At 39.3% G+C, this 21,770-nt stretch overlaps 1 protein-coding gene across 3 annotated transcripts in view; it reads left to right on the plus strand.

The window, feature by feature from the left end:
* Window positions 1–21,770, plus strand: part of elmo1 (engulfment and cell motility 1) — a 393,582-nt gene that overhangs the window by 207,897 nt on the left and 163,915 nt on the right. For all 3 annotated transcript variants that reach the window (XM_008112853.3, XM_008112854.3, XM_062957287.1), the window contains one exon: window positions 8,242–8,346. In XM_008112853.3, the coding sequence (XP_008111060.1) occupies window positions 8,242–8,346 (105 nt within the window). The remainder of the gene's footprint in view (window positions 1–8,241; window positions 8,347–21,770) is intronic.

Consider the following 21,770-nt stretch of genomic DNA (forward strand, 5'->3'; position numbering starts at 1 on the left):
GCATAAAGTCCATGATCCCGCAATCGTTGTAACACCATTTTGACGTGGTTCTCATGTTCTGATTGTGATCTAGAAAACACCAAAAAATCGTCCAGGTAGATTATCAAGAACCTATCTAGATAGTCCTGGAAAATGTCATTGACAAAATGCTGGAACGTTGCGGGAGCTCCGCATAATCCATAATTCATAACTCGGGACTCGAATAATCCGAATTTAGTCTGGAAGGCGGTCTTCCACTCGTCCCCTTCTCTGATGCGAACTAAGTTGTAAGCCCCCCGAAGATCCAGCTTGGTGTAAACCTTGGCTCCTCGAAGTCGGTCTAGTAGATCCGAGATTAAGGGCAGGGGATAGCTGTTCCGCTTGGTGATATTATTCAATGCTCTGTAGTCCACCACCAAGCGTAATTCCCCTGACTTCTTCTTCACAAACATCACTGGGGAGGCAGCTGGGGATTGAGAGGGTCTGATGAATCCCTTGCGAAGGTTTGTCTCTATGAATTCCCTGAGAGCTTCTTGCTCTGGTTCAGTCAGGGAGTAGAGATGCCCTCGCGGGATCGGGGCCCCCTCCACCAAGTCTATGGCACAGTCATAAGGTCTATGTGGGGGTAATTTTTCGGCTTCTTTTTCATTGAATACATCCCAATACTCGGAGTACTTCTTTGGCAAGGTGATAATGGGCTCGGTGTCTGTGGCATGGCAGACCTTGGCTACGAGGCAATGGTTTTGGCAGTACCTTGAAGCAAACTGCAGTTCTCTGTTGGACCAGGAGATGCTTGGGTCGTGAAGTGTCAGCCATGGAATCCCCAAAATCACAGGGAAATGGGGAACCTCAGTAACAAAGAAGGAAATCTCTTCCATATGTTCCCTTATCCACATCCTGGTGGGTTCCGACCACTGGCTTACGGGGCCCGTCTTGAGAGGGCGGCCATCGATGGCTTGTACCACACGGGCATTCTTGAAGTCATGATATTGTAATCCCAGAGAGTCGGCATACTCTCTATCAATGAAATTGTTGGTAGCTCCTGAGTCTATCATGGCGTGGATCATGACGGGTCCCTTTTTTGCTGACCATAAGGTGACCACTAGAAGGAACAAGACCCCGGTTGGCGGCTCTTGAATGGGTTTCTTGACCGGGTTGGCGAGCCTCTCTACGCCCGGTCGTTGGCTTCCCCCGCCGGCTGTGTGCCAGCCGCCTCAGACACCTTCGTCTCCGTGGAGGACGCCGCCGCAAGACGGGCGGCGGGCTTCCCTTTGGCTGGGCACTCTCTGGCGAAGTGGCCCCCATTCCCGCAATACCAACAGAGATTTAGGCGTTGGCGGCGGGCCTTCTCGGCGGCATCTAATCTGGGACGCACATTGCCCAACTGCATCGGCACCTCCTCGCTCCCTCTGGGGTATGGGGATGGTGGTGGGGGTCTCCACACTGGACGCGGCTGAACGCTGGCGGGAGCGGGGGGTTTTGCCCCAGCTCTGGCCTCGTACCCACTGTTTCCTGTTGGCAATCATGACTTCAGCCCGTAAACATTGATCGATGAGTGCTTCAAGCGTTTGGGGAGGATCCACCTTGGAGATTTCCTCCAGCATTTCAATGTTGAGACCCTCCCGAAATTGTCCTCTGAGGGCAACATCGTTCCAGCCGGTGTTGTGGGCCAGCACTCGGAACTCGGCTATGTACTGAGACATGGGTCTGTCTCCTTGGAAGAGGCGGCGGAGTTTGTGCCCGGCTGCCTCCAAATTGTCCTCGATTCCCCAGGTCGCCTTAAGGTGGTCCAAGAAATGTTGCGCTGACCTTAGATGAGGGGAGGCTTGGTCGAACAGAGCCGTCGCCCAGTTAGCCGCTGGCCCGTCTAGGAGACTGTAAATCCACGCCACCTTGATGTCTTCCTGGGGAAACTCGGCATCACGGGCCTCTAGATAAGCTTGGCATTGGCGACGGAAAACATGAACCTTAGAAGCTTCTCCAGTAAACTTGGTTGGCAACGCCATGGCCGGAAGACGGATTCCGCGTTCCTTCAAACCCTTTATTTCCCCATCCTGTGCATTGAGCTTATCACGGATTCGGTCCACCTCATCCTTGTCGATGGTGTAGGTAATCGGCTGGCCGCCCGGCACGGTTCCGGTAGACATTCTGGCTTTGGTTAATTGGTGCTTATGGGTGGCGGAGTCAAACTGTCACGACCCAGGCTACAGAGCACCAATAACCATACGCAGAGGCCAGATTCTATCTAATATCTTTATTAGGAAATATATAAAGTTAGTAAAAGCAAATGTAAAAGTTAGTCCAGAAGCAGACCTTTCAGGAAAGGTCAAAATTAGTCCAAAGAAACAATGTCCAATATGAAATATTAAGGTCCAAAGTTGTAATCCAATAACCGAAACACTCACTTTGCCAGGCAAAGTGAGGGGAGATGACAAGGTCCTTTAGTCCATGAACTTGAGCAAGGCTAGGAAATAACTTGATACTTGAAACAAGGCTTGAATCGTGGAACAAGGTAACGAGGAACAAGAACAAGGTCCGTGGAATAACTTGGTAAAATCTGTGAAACAAGGCAAGGTTTAGTCCTGGGAAACAAGGCAAGGTCCGTAGGTAAACAAAGGCTGGGAAACAGGAGCGAAGGCTGGAAACAAGGACAAGGCTTGAGCAGGAACGAGGCTTGAAACGGAGCGCGCTGTCCAGACACAACTCGCTCCGGAGGCTGACGAATTGACTCCGCGAAGTTACTACGCGGGTAAAACACCTATATCAAGTCTAACTTTCCCGCCGAAGCAGTTCTCTGGGAACCAGAAACGAAAGCTAAACTCTGAGACCAGATGTTTGACTCCTTAAAGATTCTCACGAAAAGCAGGCTTAATTGGGTACATTCTTAGCTGCTATTCTAGCACTCCTGCGCGAAGCTGCTTCCAAACCCCTCTGTTGTTTACAAAACTCATGGCGAGAGAACACGGGAGATGTAGGCTCAGGGTTTGTTTGACATACTTCTGGGACACAACTTTCTTGCAGGTGCAAGGTTCCCAGATCTGCCTGGGAAAGATCTGGCTGAGAAGATTCCAGTTCTGACTGGGAAGGTAAAAAACCCAAGTTTTCTTCTTCATCAGGCATTACAATGTCATGAGCAGGACTACAAGGCCCATGAGTCATCACAGTTGTGGAAACAAGGACTGGTGAGAAAGCTTCAGTTGAGATACCTTTTCCTCATGATCATTATTTCAGGAGTGAATTTGTCTTCCTAGAGGTAGATTTTTCTCACTTCCTGTTGTCCCACCTTTGCTTATAACTATGGGTCATTTGTAAGTTGGATGTTTGTAAATCAGGGACTGCCTGTATGCATGAATCCCATGGGAAAAAGTGGGATAAAAGTAAATGATGGTGATGATTATTATTATAATGATGATGATGAGACATCTTGGGGATTGGAACCAAGTTTAAACACGAAATTAATTTATGTTCCATATATACCTTATATACATAACTTGAAGGTACTTTTATACTATATTTTAATAACTCTGACCCAACAGAAAGCAAAGAGTGGTTATTTCCCTCACCCATGTGGACAATTTTGAATTCTGGAGTCTTGGATTTCAGAATGCTATAAAAGGATGTTTAATCTATATCGATGATGGTATTTTTACTCTGACCTGAAAACATGTAATCGAGAAATTTAAATACATTTGTCATTAATTTATGTTTTTGAATTAAGCTACTGTTTTACTGGTTTCTTGGCTCTAGAATTTGGGCTGTTACTTTTTGAAATATTCATTTTTTTTTTAAGTAGGAAGGAATGAAGTAGATTATACTCACAGAGAATAAATAGCTGGCATAGGAAATCTGTGCCATTGTTAAGGAGCCATTTTACTTATACAAATGTTCTTTTTGAAAACATACTCCCACTTGAGTCTTATACAATAAAAATGAAAAGTCAAAGGAAAACTCTGTACTTTAGAATGCATAGCAGAAATGAAGAAGCTAAAAAGCAGCCATTGACAGAGCATACATCAGGAAAGACAAGTTTCAGATGGATTAGTATACTTAGGTCTCAATCTTTTGGGAAGAGGAGCCGAATGTTCTATTTATAACAGCCATTGAAGGTTAGAATGATGTGAGATTTTAACATACAAACTAGGAAGCTGTATGAAATGTGATTGCAAATATACATTTTGGAGTTTTTGTCTAATCTTTTTGCAACGTTAGTTTGCACTGATATATTCCCAGTTTTAACCTCTTCAGAAAAATAAACTTTTGCTCATTTTTTGTATATAGTGCCTAGCACACATGAGAGAGCTATTTGTTCTGTCACAAGCTATGATCATGGCTGGAGAGGTCTTAGCTAGAGGTTATCTTGTGCTAAAAATACAGTAGGCTAGAAATTTAGTCAAAAAAATTGTCCTCAAAACCTGCGTCAGCTTATCCATGGCTTAATGTACCGTATATACTCGAGTATAAGCCGACCCTAATATAAACCGAGGCACCCAATTTTACCACAAAAATCTGGGGAAACTTACTGACTCGAGTATAAGCCAAGGATGGAAAATGCAGAAGCTACTGGTAAATTTCAAAATGAAAATGGATCCCAATGAAATTATATTGAGGCATCAGTAGGTTTTTGAATAATTTCCGTATTTCAAAGAAAAACAGTAAACTATCTCTGTAAGTGGAAAAGTAGAGTCAACAAAAACAATATGGTATTAACAATAACATAATAATAATAATAATAATAATAATAATAATAATAATAATAATAAACAACTTCATTTGTACCCTGCCCTATCTCCCCATGGGGACTCAGGCCAGCTTCCAACATAGTAACATAGTAAACATTCAATGCATACATAAACAATACAGAGCCAGATATAGATCTATAATTATATATACTAATTTCACATATGCATTTCCCCCTGAAACATTTGCACATCCTCTCTCTATATATGTGTATTTCCCTCCTGCAATATTTGCAAGCCCTATATATTTATGTTTATATTTATCTAGAAATCTCTCTGTGTGTGCGCATTTCCCCTACAATATTTGCAAGCCCTATATATCTATATTCATATATAGACATTTTTCTCTATATAGATAATCATATCTATATAGGATTTGCAAAGACTTGCAAACATGTGAGGCAAAAATTCATATATAAAATAATGTACTGTATACACATAGATACAGATGTACAGGTACATGGAAATCTCTAGATATCTATATGTATGTGGATTTGCAAAGACCTGCGAACATATGAGAGGGAAATTCATATATAAAATTAATGTATATAGATAGATAGATACAAATATAAAGGTACATAGGGATTACAAAGGCTTGCAAGGAGAAATGCCTATGTATCTGTAGCAGAGATTAACAAATATTTCAGGGGGAAATGCTTTTATAATATTAATGGCTATTTATGTATCTTCTTCCTGACTTGCAACGGCTTCTTTCCCTTTTCAAAACATTCCCTTGGTTAGGAGCAAGGGAGGCTTTGGAAAAGTAAACACTGATAAGGGAGGGTAAGATGAGAGATAAATATATCATATATTGCAAGCAATGGCCTCCAGGCTCCACTGCCGGCTTGACCTTGACCCAATTATAAGCCGGGGGAGGCTTTTTTAGCTCATAAAAAGGGCTGAAAAACTCGGCTTATCTTTGGGTATATACGGTAAGTATTGTACCTTAATTCTTATTAGAAAAAGAAACATCCCCATGTCTGGTAAAATGGCAAAAGGAGAGACCTCAGTTTATCCTGGGAGAACCAAAAATAACCATCAACTCCCTCTGCTTTTGCTGTTTTTTGGATGCCTGGGGAGAAAAATGGTAGCAGTCAAGGCAATTTGCCCCCTGAGATGGTGTTGGACCTTTCTCCTCTTTGTACAATCATCCTTGAGTTATCCACGGGTCATACCAAAATCCATATTTTGGCCCCCAAACCTGCCCTTGACTTATAAATGAGGGAAACTTTTATACAAGTTTTTATTGTAGGTTCCAGGGAAGCAAGACGAAATTCAGTTAAGTCAGGCTAAGCAGATGTGAGATTTTTGCTGGGAAAGGCAAGCAAGCAAGATAAGTTGACAAACTAGGTCAGAGGAAATAAAAGTGAAGTGAATAGCATCCTTGATAGCTCCAAATGGAATCTGGGTGCAAGCCTGACATGGCAGTCAGAATTTGTTAACTTGAACAACCGTAAACGCAGACCTCCTTTGGGTAGGAGCCATTAATTCCAGTGGCATGCGAGAGATGGTGGCTTTGCTGTGACATTTGAGCCAGAATGGGAGGGAGTACAACGTGACCACTTTGGTCAAAAAGGCAGTATCACTATAGTGTAATTTTAAATGGATATTTTTATAATGGATGTTTTAATTATCTGTAATTGTAATTGTTGGAGCCCCCAGATGGCATAGTGGACTAAGTGACTTGAAGGTTGGGTTGCTGACCTGAAAGTTGCCAGGTTCGAATCCCACCTGGGGAGAGTGTGGATGAGCTCCCTCTATCAGCTCCAGCTCCATGCGGGGACACGAGAGAAGCCTCCCACAAGGATGGTAAAAACATCAAAACATCCAGGCGTCCCCTGGGCAACGTCCTTGCAGACGGCCAATTCTCTCACTCCAGAAGCAACTCCGGTTGCTCCTGACACGAAAAAAAAATTTGTAATTGTTTTATAACTGTTGTGTTTGTGGCATCTAATGACTGTCGGTTTTGAGGTCACCTTGAATCCTCCTCCGGGGGTGAGAAGAACGGGATACAAATTTACAAAATAAATAAATACATAAATAAAATAGCCTGTTCCAGAGCTGGAACTCCCAAGAAGGTAGAGACACCCAAGGCAACATTGCTCATGACAAATCCCACCCTCACCTGTAATTAAACACAAACATAGCTTGTTGTCAAGTTAGTGAAATACGTGGTTTATCTCACAGAAAAGACTAGTTTCCTGTTTCCAGAGATGAACATACTCTGGAGCCAGGAAAAATGTGTCACCAATATTTAGCTGCTCCAGGGTGGCAGAGCTGTGCTGTCATGGACTGACGTAGTGGCAACCAGGAGTGATAACTTCCAGTTGTTTTTCAAGCTGTTGGTGGGGAAAGAAAAGGATGTACTTATTTTAATTACTCATCTCTGCAGTGGAGTATGAATAAATTAATCATTTCCCCCTCCCACTGGGATTTAAAAAAAACTATGCTATTTTCAAAGATGTTCTCACATTTGTCACCTTTTTCTTGCCCTGCTGAAAAAGCTATGTGTTAGCAAAACCTAAAGTAGACAGGCTATGTTCTGGTAGTTGGAGGCACAAAAATAATGTCATCCATCCTCTTGAGGGCCTACAGAGGTCCCAGGAGATGACATTATTGTCTCAGGGGTGTAGCCAAGGGGGAAGGTTTAAAGTTTCACACCCCCCCCAAAAAAAATTTCAGGTTTTTTAAAAAAACTGGTTTGCTTATGAATTTTAACTGGTTAACCAAATCCCCATGAGTGTCCACTGAAGTTTATCTGTCTTGAGTGTCCACTGAAGATTATCAATGGAGCCTGATTTCTAAATTATTTTGCATTACTCTTTATGATTCAGTAAAAAAAAGTTTCAAACCCTCTCCCTTCCTGAATTATTTTTTCTGGCTATGGTCCTGATTGTCATGTACTAGCTCTTTCAACGTAATTGCCAATTATCCTTGATACTCCAATACTCTTCATGTCTCTACATTGATGTAATGAAGGTTGGGGCAGAAGAATGAGGGAGTAGTCCTTCAACCTATTCAAGTGATTGGGGTGATTTTTAAAAAGGCTTCAGGAAGGTTTTCCTTGTCAGAGTTCATTGATGCACAAGATAACTCCTTTTCAAATTATTTCAACCCTTATTAAGAAGCACCATGTCACAGGTTTCAATAGACGTTTTTAGCCTTGGAAAACAATGGCTGATTGGGTGCCAGGACATTTGGGGGCTTAAGGTTTTCTTTAAAAAAAAAATCCAAGAGCCTCACACAGATGGGCTGCACATTCTTTCTCTTCACATCAACTGTTTCACATTCTCATAAGCAAGTTCAGTAGGCGGGGAGTCCAGGGAAGGATCTTAACAGGTAATCTTGAAGCATGGACAGGTCCATGCAGCAGTTGGAACACTTTGGCATAGAAGAAGTTTGATGGAAGTTAAACCCAAACAACTTCTGAGGAATATTGGAATACTTCTTTGGTTTGCTGTTCTGGGCAGTTAGTCACCGTATTCACATGATTACATTTCTAATTCTATCATTTATCTTTTCACAGAATCATGTGAACCCTGCAATGGATTTTACACAAACTCCTCCAGGAATGCTAGCCCTTGACAACATGTTGTACTTTGCTAAACATCAACAGGATGCGTATATCCGGGTAAGAATTCTTTCTAATTACAAGAGGCATATTTGTGGTATCTTTCCCTTTTCTGTTCCATCATTCTAGAGTAAGCAGATGGGCTCATGACATTGAAAACAGCAAATAATTGCTTTAAGGCAGTGTTGTGAAGACCCATGATATTTCTGTGTAAGCTTTCACAAATGTTGAGTGGTGCCCCCAAATTCATTTCCAGACTTTATATAAATGCCATCCTGATCGATGATTTGAAAGCCTGAAGACCTCTTCTGCGTTACTTGACTCCCAAGAGGAAGGAATTGGCTGTGATTGATTTTATGTAGATACGGGGGATAAAGAAAGGCTGATTCATTGTTCTATTTTCCTTTCCTTATTTTCTACCCACTTCTTGCCTACACAGCTTATTTGAAAGGTAGAAGTAAATTAGACTGTATTTCTTTTGCATATTCTTTCTGACATTTTAGCAGAATGTGCCTGAGTAAGTTTTGTAAACTTTCCTAGCCAACATATAAGCAAAGGAACACAGATGGCCTTAATGACAAAAGTATTCTTAAACCTAGATGACTTGAGTTCATTTTTTTAAAAAAAAAAAAAACAACAACAACTTCACATCCATGATTTATCCTCGAAACCAGACTGAGAGCATCTGGGTAAAAATTAAGGGGAGAGGAATAGCAGCCATGTTAGTATGCAAGTCTACTATAGACTCCCAAGCCAGACAGAAAATTTGGATAATGCCTTGCTGAAACAGATAACCAAACATTCAGAAAAGAGAAATGTAGCAGAGAGACTTCAATTATGCTATTTGTTAGAAGTCAAACTTTGCCAAAAATATAACATCTAGCAAATTCCCAGCTTGACTTTCAAATGATTCCATTTTCCAGAAGGTAGAAGAGGCAGCAAGGGAATTGACTGTTTTAGACCTGATCTTAACCAAAAGTGATGACCTGGTTAACAAGGTTGAAATTATGGAATCCTTAAATGGGAGTGGCCATGTTCCTTGCAGTTTGGTATACAGTGGAAAGAGGAAGCCAAGCCTAGTCAGACACTCATTCAAGCTTTATTTAAAAGAAACATAAACCAAAACCTCAAAGAATTTTGTAAAGGGCACCTTGGCACCTTAAAATGTCAGGGGCATTTTGACATCTAACAGATTGTACCTTTTGAAGGAGCAGAAGAAGATTCTGAATGGAATATACCTAGATTAGGACAGAAAGTGACAGTAACTTTCAAATATTCTCTTTTAAATACATCTCCCAAATGTACTGTGAGCATTAAAAGAAACATCAATAATGAGTTTTAGATGCTGTTGACTCAGAAATCATTTCCATGAAGTTCATTGTGTTACTTACTTCTAAGTAAATTTGTAAAAAGGTTATTCTTAAAGAAGCTTGAAGGAAGTTTGCTCAAGGAAAGTTAATGTTATGCATTGGAAACCCCATAGAATCAATGGAAAATTTGGTTCTTTGATGGATTAATAGGTTTTTCTTGGTGCAGTCTTATGAAAAACTCTTGCAATTTTTTATTTTATATTTGAAATGTGAAATTACTAATCACTCTCTACAGAGGCTTCTTTCATTAGCTTTCTAAGAACTGACTGTAAGCTGACTCCAGTTTCATAACCATGTTCATGTGGATCTTTACATTAATATCATCCATATATTGGGGGCTGTTTGGAGGCTGTTATGTTTTCAGATATTTACAATGGAGAATATAGGGAATGATTGCCATCACAGCTGATGGATTAATTGTTGCTATAATTCCTATGGAACACTTTTAAGAGGATAAAATGCTTTTATTTTTCATACATCATTTGTCATTTATAGTGTTCTGTTTTGAATCTTACATCAAACAGGGAGGTGGTGTTATATTTTCCTTAGGAATAAAATTGCTTTATTTCTGCTGATGTCTGGAACATTGAAGCTGAATCTTCCCGCCCAGCTTTCCAGGACTTTTATGCTGTCTTGTTGCAGTGTGTTTTTTTATATGTCCTCATCTGTCCAAATGAATATGAAGACAACAGGAATGGATCTCAAGATCAAAGAAATGTGTATGCCTGGGTGAAAGCATGAGAAAGAAAGGAACTCACTTTCTGCCTAAGATTCAAAGGTGTAGATCTGTATCCAGACTCTCCATGTTCGTATGTTCCTAACTGCTGTAGTCTGCTGTGGTGCCAAAAACCTCTAGATAGATGTTTAGGATGCAGAGGAGGGTGCAGCGGAGAAGGAATATAATCCCTGTGCTCTTAGAGATCTTTAAAGTGGCATCTTTTAATTTGTACTCCAACATTGTAGAGGATCAGACTAAAAGGCTTGTGAGTCCTTACAAACTCACAAGATTCTTCAAGGCTGAAGTATGTTGTGGGACTATGGGCATACAACATTGGATGACAGTTCAGGATCTGAATCTGTTTCCATTCAAATCTCCTTCTTTTTTTCAAGTGCCCTGTTAGAAGATCCATCAGCATCCTCAGTTTTCAAGGATTACAGGACTTACTCCAGTATCCCTATTAATATGGAAAAGTTCCTCCAGATTGCTTATAAACAAGTTCCACCACAATCAAATGACCTAATGTTTTCTGTTGTTCATTCAACGGATCATGCATTTGTGACCATTTTCTTTCTGACTTCTTTTATGTTTTCATTGACATTTTAAGACAAATGTCTCATTTTCTTGTTGTAAACATTGTCTAACCAACTTGAAAACCTTCACCATTTCAAAAGGAAAAGTGCATGTTTTCTCCTTTGTTACACTGAAGTCAACTGTATTATAGTCTCCTCCTCCTCCTCTGGGAAGATGGCCTCACAATGAAGAAAAGAAGCTGGATAGCATGGAGAGAAGAACTTATGGACTGGTTGGTTCAGTTCTCAAGATAACTGGCCATAAGGTTTTCATGGATTGCTATCACTTTCCCCAGGATAAGAACAATATCATCAAAGTCTTCTTTCAAGAGGCTGGCAATGTTTCTGGGAAACAGACCATCACTGCCAAACATATAGCAGAATATCTCAAGGGCTCTAGCAGGTGCTGTTGCCATATGCAGACATGTATGACTGTGCTTCATAACTGACAGAAGCTCTCTTTGTGAGTGCACAAAACACCCAGCTTCTGTGATTCTGCTATAGAAAGGGAAGAGGACGTATTTCTCTTCTGTTGATCCAGACTGTTCTACTTATTCTTCTTATTTCCTTTTCTCATTGGAAATATCAAAGATCAGAAGAGATGAAGCCATGCATCCTACTGAAACTGTACTGGTCTAGTGCGCATTCTTCTTCTCTATCCTAAGACTTCTACAGACTCCCCTTGTGGAAGTACATAATTTTGAGAGACAGTGATCTCATTCATTACTCGAAAATAACCCCACGCAAAGGACAGATCTGACCCGCTGTGAAGTAGAATTTATAGCGTCCACTTCAGTGCTAGATCCTATATTCATAAATGTTTGACCTTCATTGTCTATGCTAACGAACAGCATTTTGGCCCACTTAATTCAAATTTATTGCATGTGTTTTCCTTCCTGTTGACCCTTCTGGATAGAAAGATTCTGTCGGGACCATGGGGCAAGATGATGTTAGGGAGGAAGGTTTCCTCCCAGCAGCAGAATCTGAGGAGGAACAGCCTGATACTGCTACTGCTGAGCAGGAGCAGGACTTCCAGAAATGGAAGCACCTGAACAGAAGGAGAAGGAGAAAGAAAAGGCCTTAACTCCATTATCAGCCTCCTTAAGGGGCATTCTTACACCAGCAATATGTTTGGCCACTTCCTGGGCTGGGCTCTCGATATTAATTGAACACTATCATCTGGACACGCAAGGGCAAGGCCTGATGCAACATTTGGCAGAACTATTCTATTTTCATTCTTTCAACTGGTGTTCTTTCCACCTCCTCAGGTGAATGAACGTGCAAATCCCTACCCCTATGTGTGATGCAGAGAGACCAGAAAGAATAAAGAAAGATTGAAACATATATTCTTCAAGTAGTCATCTGTTCAGTCACACAACTGGCTCTTCCTCTCTTCATCAGCATACATAGCACTACCCTGACTACTGCTGCTGTACCAAAGGAGTTGGAAATGGGAAAATGGCTTCCACAGCATGCATATTAGGAAGGAAGGATAGAGCTACCACCAGAATTTCTGCTAGCTATGTGGTTCTGAATGGTAGCTTGATGCAGGTATGAGACCCAAATGTGTGAATGCGGTAATGACCACTTGAGGAATATAAATTACTGGAATACAACTTGTCTTTCCCATCTCTAGTAGCAGGATTGATTGATTGATTTATATCTCACCTGTTTCCCAAGATCAGGACTCAAGGTGGCTTACACATTAAAAGAGACTACAGTGCCAGTTACAATGACAAATTGTGCAATTAACAACTTGCTGTTATTTATGATGCCCAGAGTCTGATTCATGAAAGGTCTTGCCTTGGTCCGCCTACTAATAGATCTGGTCCCATTTGGACCATTCTCTTAGGGAGTTTCAGATTTTACTTTTCATCGGCTTTACTCATCCTGTGTTCTTTAGCAGTACTGCATTGGTCTCTCGCATCTGTCTAGAAGTTGATCTAACACTAATGTATGTTGTTTTTAAACTTATGTTGTGGTTTATATGCTTATGTACTATTGTTTATATGCGGCACTTCAGAGTGCTTCTATGAGCTGCCCCGAGTCCCTATGGGAAATGTGGAGGGGTACAAATAAAAACATTATTATTACTATTAATCTTTTCATGTCACTTAAACCCCTTAACATTCCTGCAGTGTTTGTTCCAATAGCAAAAGTTATTTCTGATTCGGGGATGGTAACCCCAAGTGGGAATGATTTGAATTATTTAAAATATAAAACTGAAAGGCCCTTGTGAAATTTGTTGTTGGAAAGCCAGATGAAGAAACCTACCTATTTGCTTAGTTCACCAAAAAAAAAAAAAAAAAAAAAGATTACTAAATAGTGACTTTCTGCATGATGCAGGATGTTAGCCATGTGTTAAGTAAATATTTAAAGCCTTGGGAAAGCCTGCCTTACACTGGTATGTCTTACTGTTTGGATATGAAAAAGGCAACTTTGGTCAATTTCAGGCAGCATCTCTAAATGTATTGTGCCTCCAATGACTATCAGTGTAAGACAACTTTACCACTGCTCTTCCCCCCCCCCCAAATTTATTTATTCATATCTTTTTCACATTGTTCTCTATTGCTTCAACAATCCTTCCTTTTTATTGGAATAAATACTTTAACAACCGTTAGAGAACATTTGGTTGTTAAACTTAATTCATTTTTATTTGCACACTTTCACTTCAGTATGAAAAGGGGAGGGAGGAAAAAGGGTCAGTTGAAATGTACAAGCACAATTTTTCAGGATATGTAATGCCAGACATACAGCCCAAAAATCGTACAGAAGCAGTACAAAAAGAGGGCATTTCAGCTGCCATATTGCCAACTATTTCATTTGTTGTTTCTGCACTGTGCAAATCAGTAATATTTGACCAGTCCTCGCTGGACAGCTGGTGCTACTCTTGTGTGAAAAATCAAATTATTCAAACTATGTCTTTAAAGAGACAAGAATGGAACAAAAGGGACAGTTATTGCACTACTGCAGTTTCAATGCCAAGAAGGACTGAGGATTGCATTAAGACTGAATGATATACCTTTTACCTTAGGAAATACCAAATACATGGTTCTGGCAAGTTTTTTGACAAAAAATGGACATTGATTCCTTAGAAATGTATTTGTTTGAGTGTGAGTGAAGAAGTCTAAATATTTCCATAGTTGCAGCACCAGTTTCTGTGAAACTACAGTAAGTAAGTATCAGATTTTGAAAAGCATTATAAAACAAAGCTTTTCAAAAATATGTAGAAGCATTCTTTTTTAATCTCTTCCTGCCACTGAATAATACAGAGTTAATATACAGTTGGCCCTCCAAATTTGTGGGTTTGACTTTTCCAGATTTGATTATATGTGAATCTGATTCAAGTGTTATCTCTATGAATCAATTTCTTCTGGAAGCTGACTATAGTCATTCTGTGAAATCAAGAGATTTCTAGGAACCTTTCAGTGCTCTGGTGTGATTCTAAATTGCCATGAGTCCCTCCAGGAAGAGAGGTGCAAGTTAGAAATAACATTTTGTTGTTGTTCTTGTTGTTCTTGTTCTTGCTCTATGGTCAACTTCCTAGAGAAGCGTTCTCCAGGTTAAAATAAAGCACCTTTTTCACTTTTGGAGTGGCCCTATATTCCTAAATCCAACAAATGTGGAGGAATGACTGTAGTATTGATTTATACTTCTTGACAGGCAGTTTAGTTAAGTTGCTGTTTGCATTTTGTACCTTTCTTTGAGACCACAAAAATCTGAGGGAGGAGAGGAGGAGGAAAAGATGGGGGATGATTATTGTTTCAGAAGTTGTAAAAGTGCAGACAAATGTAACCATTTTGTGTAGCCGATTAAAAACTTAATTAGGTTGACTCAGTGAGATTATGCACTGTATATTTCATAGCCCGTATACTAGTTGTATAGAAGACTGCCTACACATCCTTCCGCAAGCTCCAGAAAAAGCCTTGCGCCCACTCATGTTATCTTAATCAAAATGAGTTGTTTGATATGTTGTGCTTTAATTTCTGAAGTTGAGTTAAACATCATGCTAGTAATGCTTGTTCAGAAATATGTTCCATTATTTTGGAAAAAGTCAGTAAAGCTGTAGTTCTTATAACAGAAAGAAAAGAAGTTACTTTTCAAAACATAGTTTCTACCAAGTTACATCCATGAATGTTTTTATTAAGCAACTTCCACATTCAGATTGTTGCTTAAGAGACTGTTATGCTTCCAATCTGTTATTTTCTTATATATATTTTTTCTCTTTTTGTCTTCTTCTGTTCTTTCTCTCTTCCTTTCCTGCATCATTTATCATACTTGTTAGCATTTTAATCTTAACAAATGCTCACCTTTATTTTTCTCTTCTGAAAGCATTATTCAGATGTTACTAACTTTGGTCCAGTGAGCATAGTAGATGATGATGATGATGGAGAAGAGGTTGAGGACGCAGAATGACAGTGATGATGATGATACTTCAGATATCTGAGCCTTTACTACTATTTCTTAAAGGCTGTAGAGGAGCACAAATTGACATCATCGATTTGGAAAGAACAATGGCAATCATATGGTACAATTGCATTTTCAATGTAGTAGTGACCGTTCAAAATGTAGCTATTGTATAGCTGCCAAATAGTAATCCCTCCCAACTCCAATGCCATTTCACTGCTGAAGAGTCCTTGTTTCCTTCCGTGGTTAGTCAGAATCTACTTCCCTGTCGGGCTTGGGCAAATTCTATTCTTGCCTTTAGAAAACAACTCAAATTCATCTTCTGCCTATCAATCTTTCAAATACCTTTCACCATCACTTCTACAAGCTAAATATACCCCACTCTTTCCAATATTCCTCATAGGAGTTGATTTCTGGACCCATCATCATGCCTGGCCACCTAATTTTTTTCTATTCCATTTTAAGATCATGATCTGGGTTTTTTAAAAGAGAAATTAGCTTACATGATCTTGGGACTACATAGGTTAACCAGCCTCTCTTGCTGGAAGATTCTGAGTATTATAGTAAAAAAAAAAGATAACTTATGTAAGTTCAGTTAATAATTAGGTTCAGGATTGAATTAAAGATGTGGATGACCTGAATACAAGAGATATTTGAGGAAATTCCTTTTGTAATATGAAATTTTCTGCTTGATATCAAGAATTTGGCTTAGGGTTTGTGGCTACTGCTTCTGGAAAAACCAGGCTCTATTTTCTGCTCATAGGCGCATCCCTTTTATCTTGTTGTCCAGTGAGGGGATTTAAAAGGAGATGGAACCAAGTAAGCAAAGAATATAAGCACGTGTATTCACTTCTCACGTGATTGGCATTTCAAAGCAAATCAACATGCTAGCTACAGTCATTTCAGAAAGGAAACCTATTATTTCCTTATCTGCCAGCAGCTTTTTAAAACCTGTCCTGTCATACGGTATAGCTCATGCTTTCTGTGATGTTAACAGAATAAATGTGTGGTGAATTGACTATATTTGCAGAGATGTCTGCTCTCCTGCATAGGCAGGTTTTTCAGAGAGATCTTCATCTAAGGTCCCTTTATTAACTAATCAAACTAATGTTTTAAGAGCAGGGCTTTTTTAACAGTGGCAATGGTCACAAGGAATATTTTCCATGAAATCCATGGGCCAGCTCAATTATTAGATACGATTTACAGTCTTTCTAAAGGGACCTTTTTTTAGGACTTAGGGCAGTGGTTCTCAACCTGTGGATCCCCAGGTGTTTTGGCCTACAACTCCCAGAAATCCCAGACAGTTTACCAGTTATTGGTTATTTTAATTGTAAAGTAGAAGAGTTTACGGGTTGCTACACAGCAGTAATCAATTTATGAATTATGCTGTAGTGATTGGTTGTTTGCATTTCCACTTAGAACAGTAAACTAAAATTGATTAATTTTTTTGTCGATCAGTGGTTCTCAACCTGTGGGTCCCCAGATGTTTTGGCCTTCAACTCCCAGAAATCCTAACAGCTGGTAAACTGGCTGGGATTTCTGGGAGTTGAAGGCCAAAACATCTGGGGACCCCAGGTTGAGAACCACTGGCTTAGGGCATTATAACTGAGGGCCACATCAGCCTTAAGGTTGTCTTCAAAGAGCCATTTGTAATTGTAAGACTGTATTTTTGGATGGACATCCTGAATGCATATATGTAGATCAATAGAGACACACACAAATATACAAACATATTTAAATATATAGGATGTGGAGATATGTGTGCATAGATAGACACACAAAAACACAAATATGAACATGCACAGACACATACAGGCACACAGAAATATGAATGTACACAGACACATATATAAACAATTAGATGTGCCCGGCCACGCGTTGCTGTGGTGAAGTCTGGTGGTATGGAAAATAAAGTACTGAGGAATTGGTGGGTTCACAGCATCCCTTGTTCTGCCCTAGGAAATGTTTTTTGGGGAAGGGGAAAACCAGTCTGCAATAACTCAGAACTATTCTGGAGTCCCCCCCCCCCCAAAAAAAGTTGAACATTTCTTTTATGTTTTTATACATTAAAAAACATGTTTTCATAATTTTATTTATTTATTTATTTACAACATTTCTACCCCGCCTTTCTCACCCGAGGGGACTCAATTGGCAAAATTCATTGCCTAGAACAAAATTAATTAAAAATCACCAACATATTTAAAACGATTAACAATACTTTATAAAAACGCATTGTACAAGCTTAAAAACATATAACTTACAATATAATTTTATAACCTTTCAATGTGCTAACTTTTTAAAATTCATTTTTATTTAGAATAAAAAGAGATAGAATAGAAAAGATTTTTACAATAAAAGTGGGAGAACATATAAATTCAAGGAAATGTGCTAACTGTTTTTTAAAAGCTGATGTTTATACTTTTCTTTGGACTTTTGTATTGATGCCTTGGATGCATCCCTCCCCCACCCTGTGTCTGAGAGTGCTCTATTAAACTTTAGATTAAACCTTGAAGCAGACCAAATCCTGAAGCCATCTTGTGTCCCATTCCCCTCTTTGGCGCTTTCCCATCCAAGAAGCAGAGGTGAGGCTGACTGCAAAAAGGAAGGAAAAGGAAAGAACGGAGGACATTGTATTGCTCCTTGGAAGAGGAAGAAGAGGAGAAGGGTGAGGCCAAGGAGAGAAGAGGGAACATACTCACCCAGTGTTGCATTTCTTGCATGCCCTGACCTCTCTCGCACACAGTATGACTGCCCCAAAAAGAGGAGGAACAAGAAGAGGGGAAGAGGATCATAGCGTCCAGACCTCATGGACCACAGAAAATGATGTGATGCCACGGATTTGGCCCATGGACCTTGGATTTAACACATGTGCCTTTGGGGATTTAGTGCAATAGGTTATTATAATTGTTTAGATATCTGTATATAGTTTGTTCTGATCACTGTTACCCCCCCCCCCCCCATTTTTATTTAGACATTTTTGTTCATCCATGCTGTTAACTCTGACAGATGGATTCCTCTGGCTCTTTTTTTTAAAAAAAAGTTTCTTTCTTCTGCTTTTTCTGTTAATGATGCAGTGTTATGTTAAAACATATGAACTGCTTTGGGAAACTGCATACCTAAAAGTGGCTTAGTACATACAAAATAAATGAAGACAGTAATGGTTACTAGAGTGAACTGCCAACATTTTAATGGTTGAATTTCTCATTTAAGGTTCCTTATGGGAGAAAGGCAGGCTATAGATTGAAAACATTTTTAAAAGAATTGTGCTCTGTGGATAGAAGCTGAAAAAATCAAGTCCTTGGTTTGCTCCTGAACTAAACCTGTTTGTTCATGCAGCATTGCTACCAGGAACAATGTATGGACTGGCTTTTTGTGGCATCACTATATTTCATTTAAACAGCAAAAAGGAAATATATTCAACCATGTCTGAGCTCTACTTTTTGTTCACTTTGTCTGTTTCCTTTTCTTCACTTCCAACCGCAGTCATTTCAAGAACGAAGCCAAGGTCTTTGAAAAGCAGAGGTGTATGAGGCCTTGTGGCACATGATTTTAAGTATATAACTCTTAGCACTACCCAATGATCTATGATCTTTAGTGTAAAATATCTGGAGGCCAAAATACATACTCAACTCTGGACCATCCCCTTCATTCCGTCACAATAGCAATATTTCTAATAGATGTATGGGATTATCTATGAGGTTCTAACACTACTATTGCTGCAAAATGTTTTTAGAAAGCTTTTGGGTCACAATCAATGCCCGTCTTTATCGTGGATTGGATTTGGGTATCAAAAGCAATGCTGTGTTTTATGAAAGAAGTTGAGAGCATCACTGGTCTTGCAAGCCCTTCTTCATATTTTTCTTGACTAAACACCAAGTTACACTGTTTTAAAGCATAAGTTCTGATTAAAACTAGTTTTTAGATTTGTTTTACACTGTGGGTAGATGGGAGATCCTTAACCTTATGAATAGCAAATGTGGTAATGAAGCATTTAGGGTAATAGTTTTCTAGTTAACTTGCAGTTATACTGCAAATTAACATCTTTAGAATGTATTTCAACATGGACAAAAAATGGGCACTTTTTCATATATCAAAAGTCACTTTATAACCATGAACAGCCCTATTGCAAGATTCCCCTCCATGTAGTGGGAAGACATGCTTTAGCCATAATCTCTACCACATCCTTAGTTCCACTTTAGGGGCAGGGTAAGAGGAGGGATTCATAATGCCTTGAATTTTTCCTGAGGAAGTCTTGTCACCCTGTCTAATGGCAGAACACACTCTGTGAACATTTAGGAAAGGATAAAATGTCTGCGTATATCATCATTATCAGATAAGGATCAAACTCCTCTGTATAATTTTTTATCAAATAGGTGTTGACTGGGAGAAGTGAACAGTATTGCTTAGCTTCTAGTCTTCCTTGCATCTTTGTTTTCTATGTATAGGCTTAAAATGTGTATGCACAATATTTGAACATTCTGGATGTCACGTGAAATGATACCATTCAGTAACTGCTGAGCTTCATAATTATTTTGATGGTTTTGCTTAGCTCTCTCAGCTAGAGTTTTAGAAAAAAATAAAGATGGGCAAGGCTACCCTTGTCAACATTATTTATAGTACATGATGGTATGAACATGAAATAACTGCAGTGTGACAGCAGCTTATCAGTATGTTTCTTGTTTTCAGTATGTATTTGCTAGCTCAATGTTGGTTTCATTCTGATTATCTATATACTGTAGTTCTCTTTCCATTGTGTTTGTATCTTATAATAAAATTCAGCCTGCTGTTACTTCCATGTAGCTAGCTGTGATATAACATCTTCTCCTCAGAATGAATTTGATTCTCCTTTTTACCTCATTGCTTATGCAGTAAATATGAATAAATGGAGAAAGCTGTTTGCATATTGATTATTTAAAGTGGCATTTATTTACTGAATGGTAAATTGTAACACATTTTCACATGTGATTGCCAGATAATCTTATTGATTGCTGTAACTGTGCCATGTGACACAGGCAGAGACACTGTCATCAATAAATATTTGAACCACTCATAAAATCTTGATATATGGGGCTAATATAAGAACAAGCAAATGAATTTGAAAGAATGAAGATATTGTAGAGTCTGATGTTGCCCTTTTCTTTATCCTTTCCTTTTACTTTGGCTTATTATTCATTTTCACTACCCACTTTTATTAGTTGCATCAACATTTTCATCATAATAATGTGATCTCTTAAGTATAATTTAAATCTGATTTTCGGAGTAGGAGAAAAATTCATAAGTAATTTCAGTGATGTTACATCCCGTAGTTGTTGTTTCAGGTTGGTTGTTTTCTGTCATCTCTGCCATACTTCAGAAATATAGTTTTCTACCATGAAAAGCTTAAAGCAGAAGGGATGACTCATTCAGTATGTAACATGTTCCTGAAGGAAATCTGTAGAAATGTTAAAAAAAAGTTTCTGAAGCATTTCTTAGGTTACATACCATTTTTATCCATAGCATTTAAATTAAGTGTAGATCAAACCTTTATTTTCTGTAAAGAGGGGAAAATACTTTTAGGGGAAATCACGGGTTAAACTGAACGGTGTCTTTTCATGCACAGAAGGGCTTTTGATCTATTAACTAAAGAAGATATTAGCTGATTTTCTTTTCATCCAACCACAGCTCCAAATCTGTGTCAGATCCTATTGTGACCCCCCCCCCCCCCTTTAACAGCACAGAAAATAAAGAACTTCCAACGGAAGAGAAAATTGATAAAAATATTCTTCTGGCCTCTTTTGCTAACAGAGGCAACTATTAGATCAAACACTCTTCTTCTAACAGAAGAATTTAATTGGATTTAACTCCAAGTTTGTTTATTTCTTGCCTACTGGCCTTGGCTGTTGAGTTTATACTCTCTTCCAAATCATAGAAGCCTATGAAATTTTACTGGCTCATAGTTGACACATTCATGAGATGAAAGTTAGAATGCTTGGATCAAGATAGTGGGATGTTCATGAGAGCCAATGCCATGTAAGCACTTAGGTGTTGAACTGGGAACCTGAAGGCCAGAATTTGAATCCCCACTCAACCACAGAAACTCACTAGGTGACTTTGGGCAAGTCATACACTCTCACACTCTGAGCAAATACTGCCAAAACAACCCCACCACCACCTGTTACAGATTCACCTGAACTTGAAGGCACATAACAGTAACAACAGGAGGAGTGTTTTCACCTGAGAGCCCTTGTTTCTAATATGGACATATGTTGGGAGTGGGCTCTTCAGAACTGTTTCCAATTTTTTCATTAATGCCCACTTGGATAGGAGATCACCAGTGAAATTTGGGTGTTGTAAGCTATATTTGAAAGGAAAGAACTGGCAAAAACATATCTGAGTATTCCTTGCCTAAGAAAATCCTATGAAATTCATAGGATCACC

Source organism: Anolis carolinensis, chromosome 6, assembly GCF_035594765.1.
Source record: "Anolis carolinensis isolate JA03-04 chromosome 6, rAnoCar3.1.pri, whole genome shotgun sequence".
In the NCBI taxonomy this organism is placed as follows: domain Eukaryota; kingdom Metazoa; phylum Chordata; class Lepidosauria; order Squamata; family Dactyloidae; genus Anolis; species Anolis carolinensis.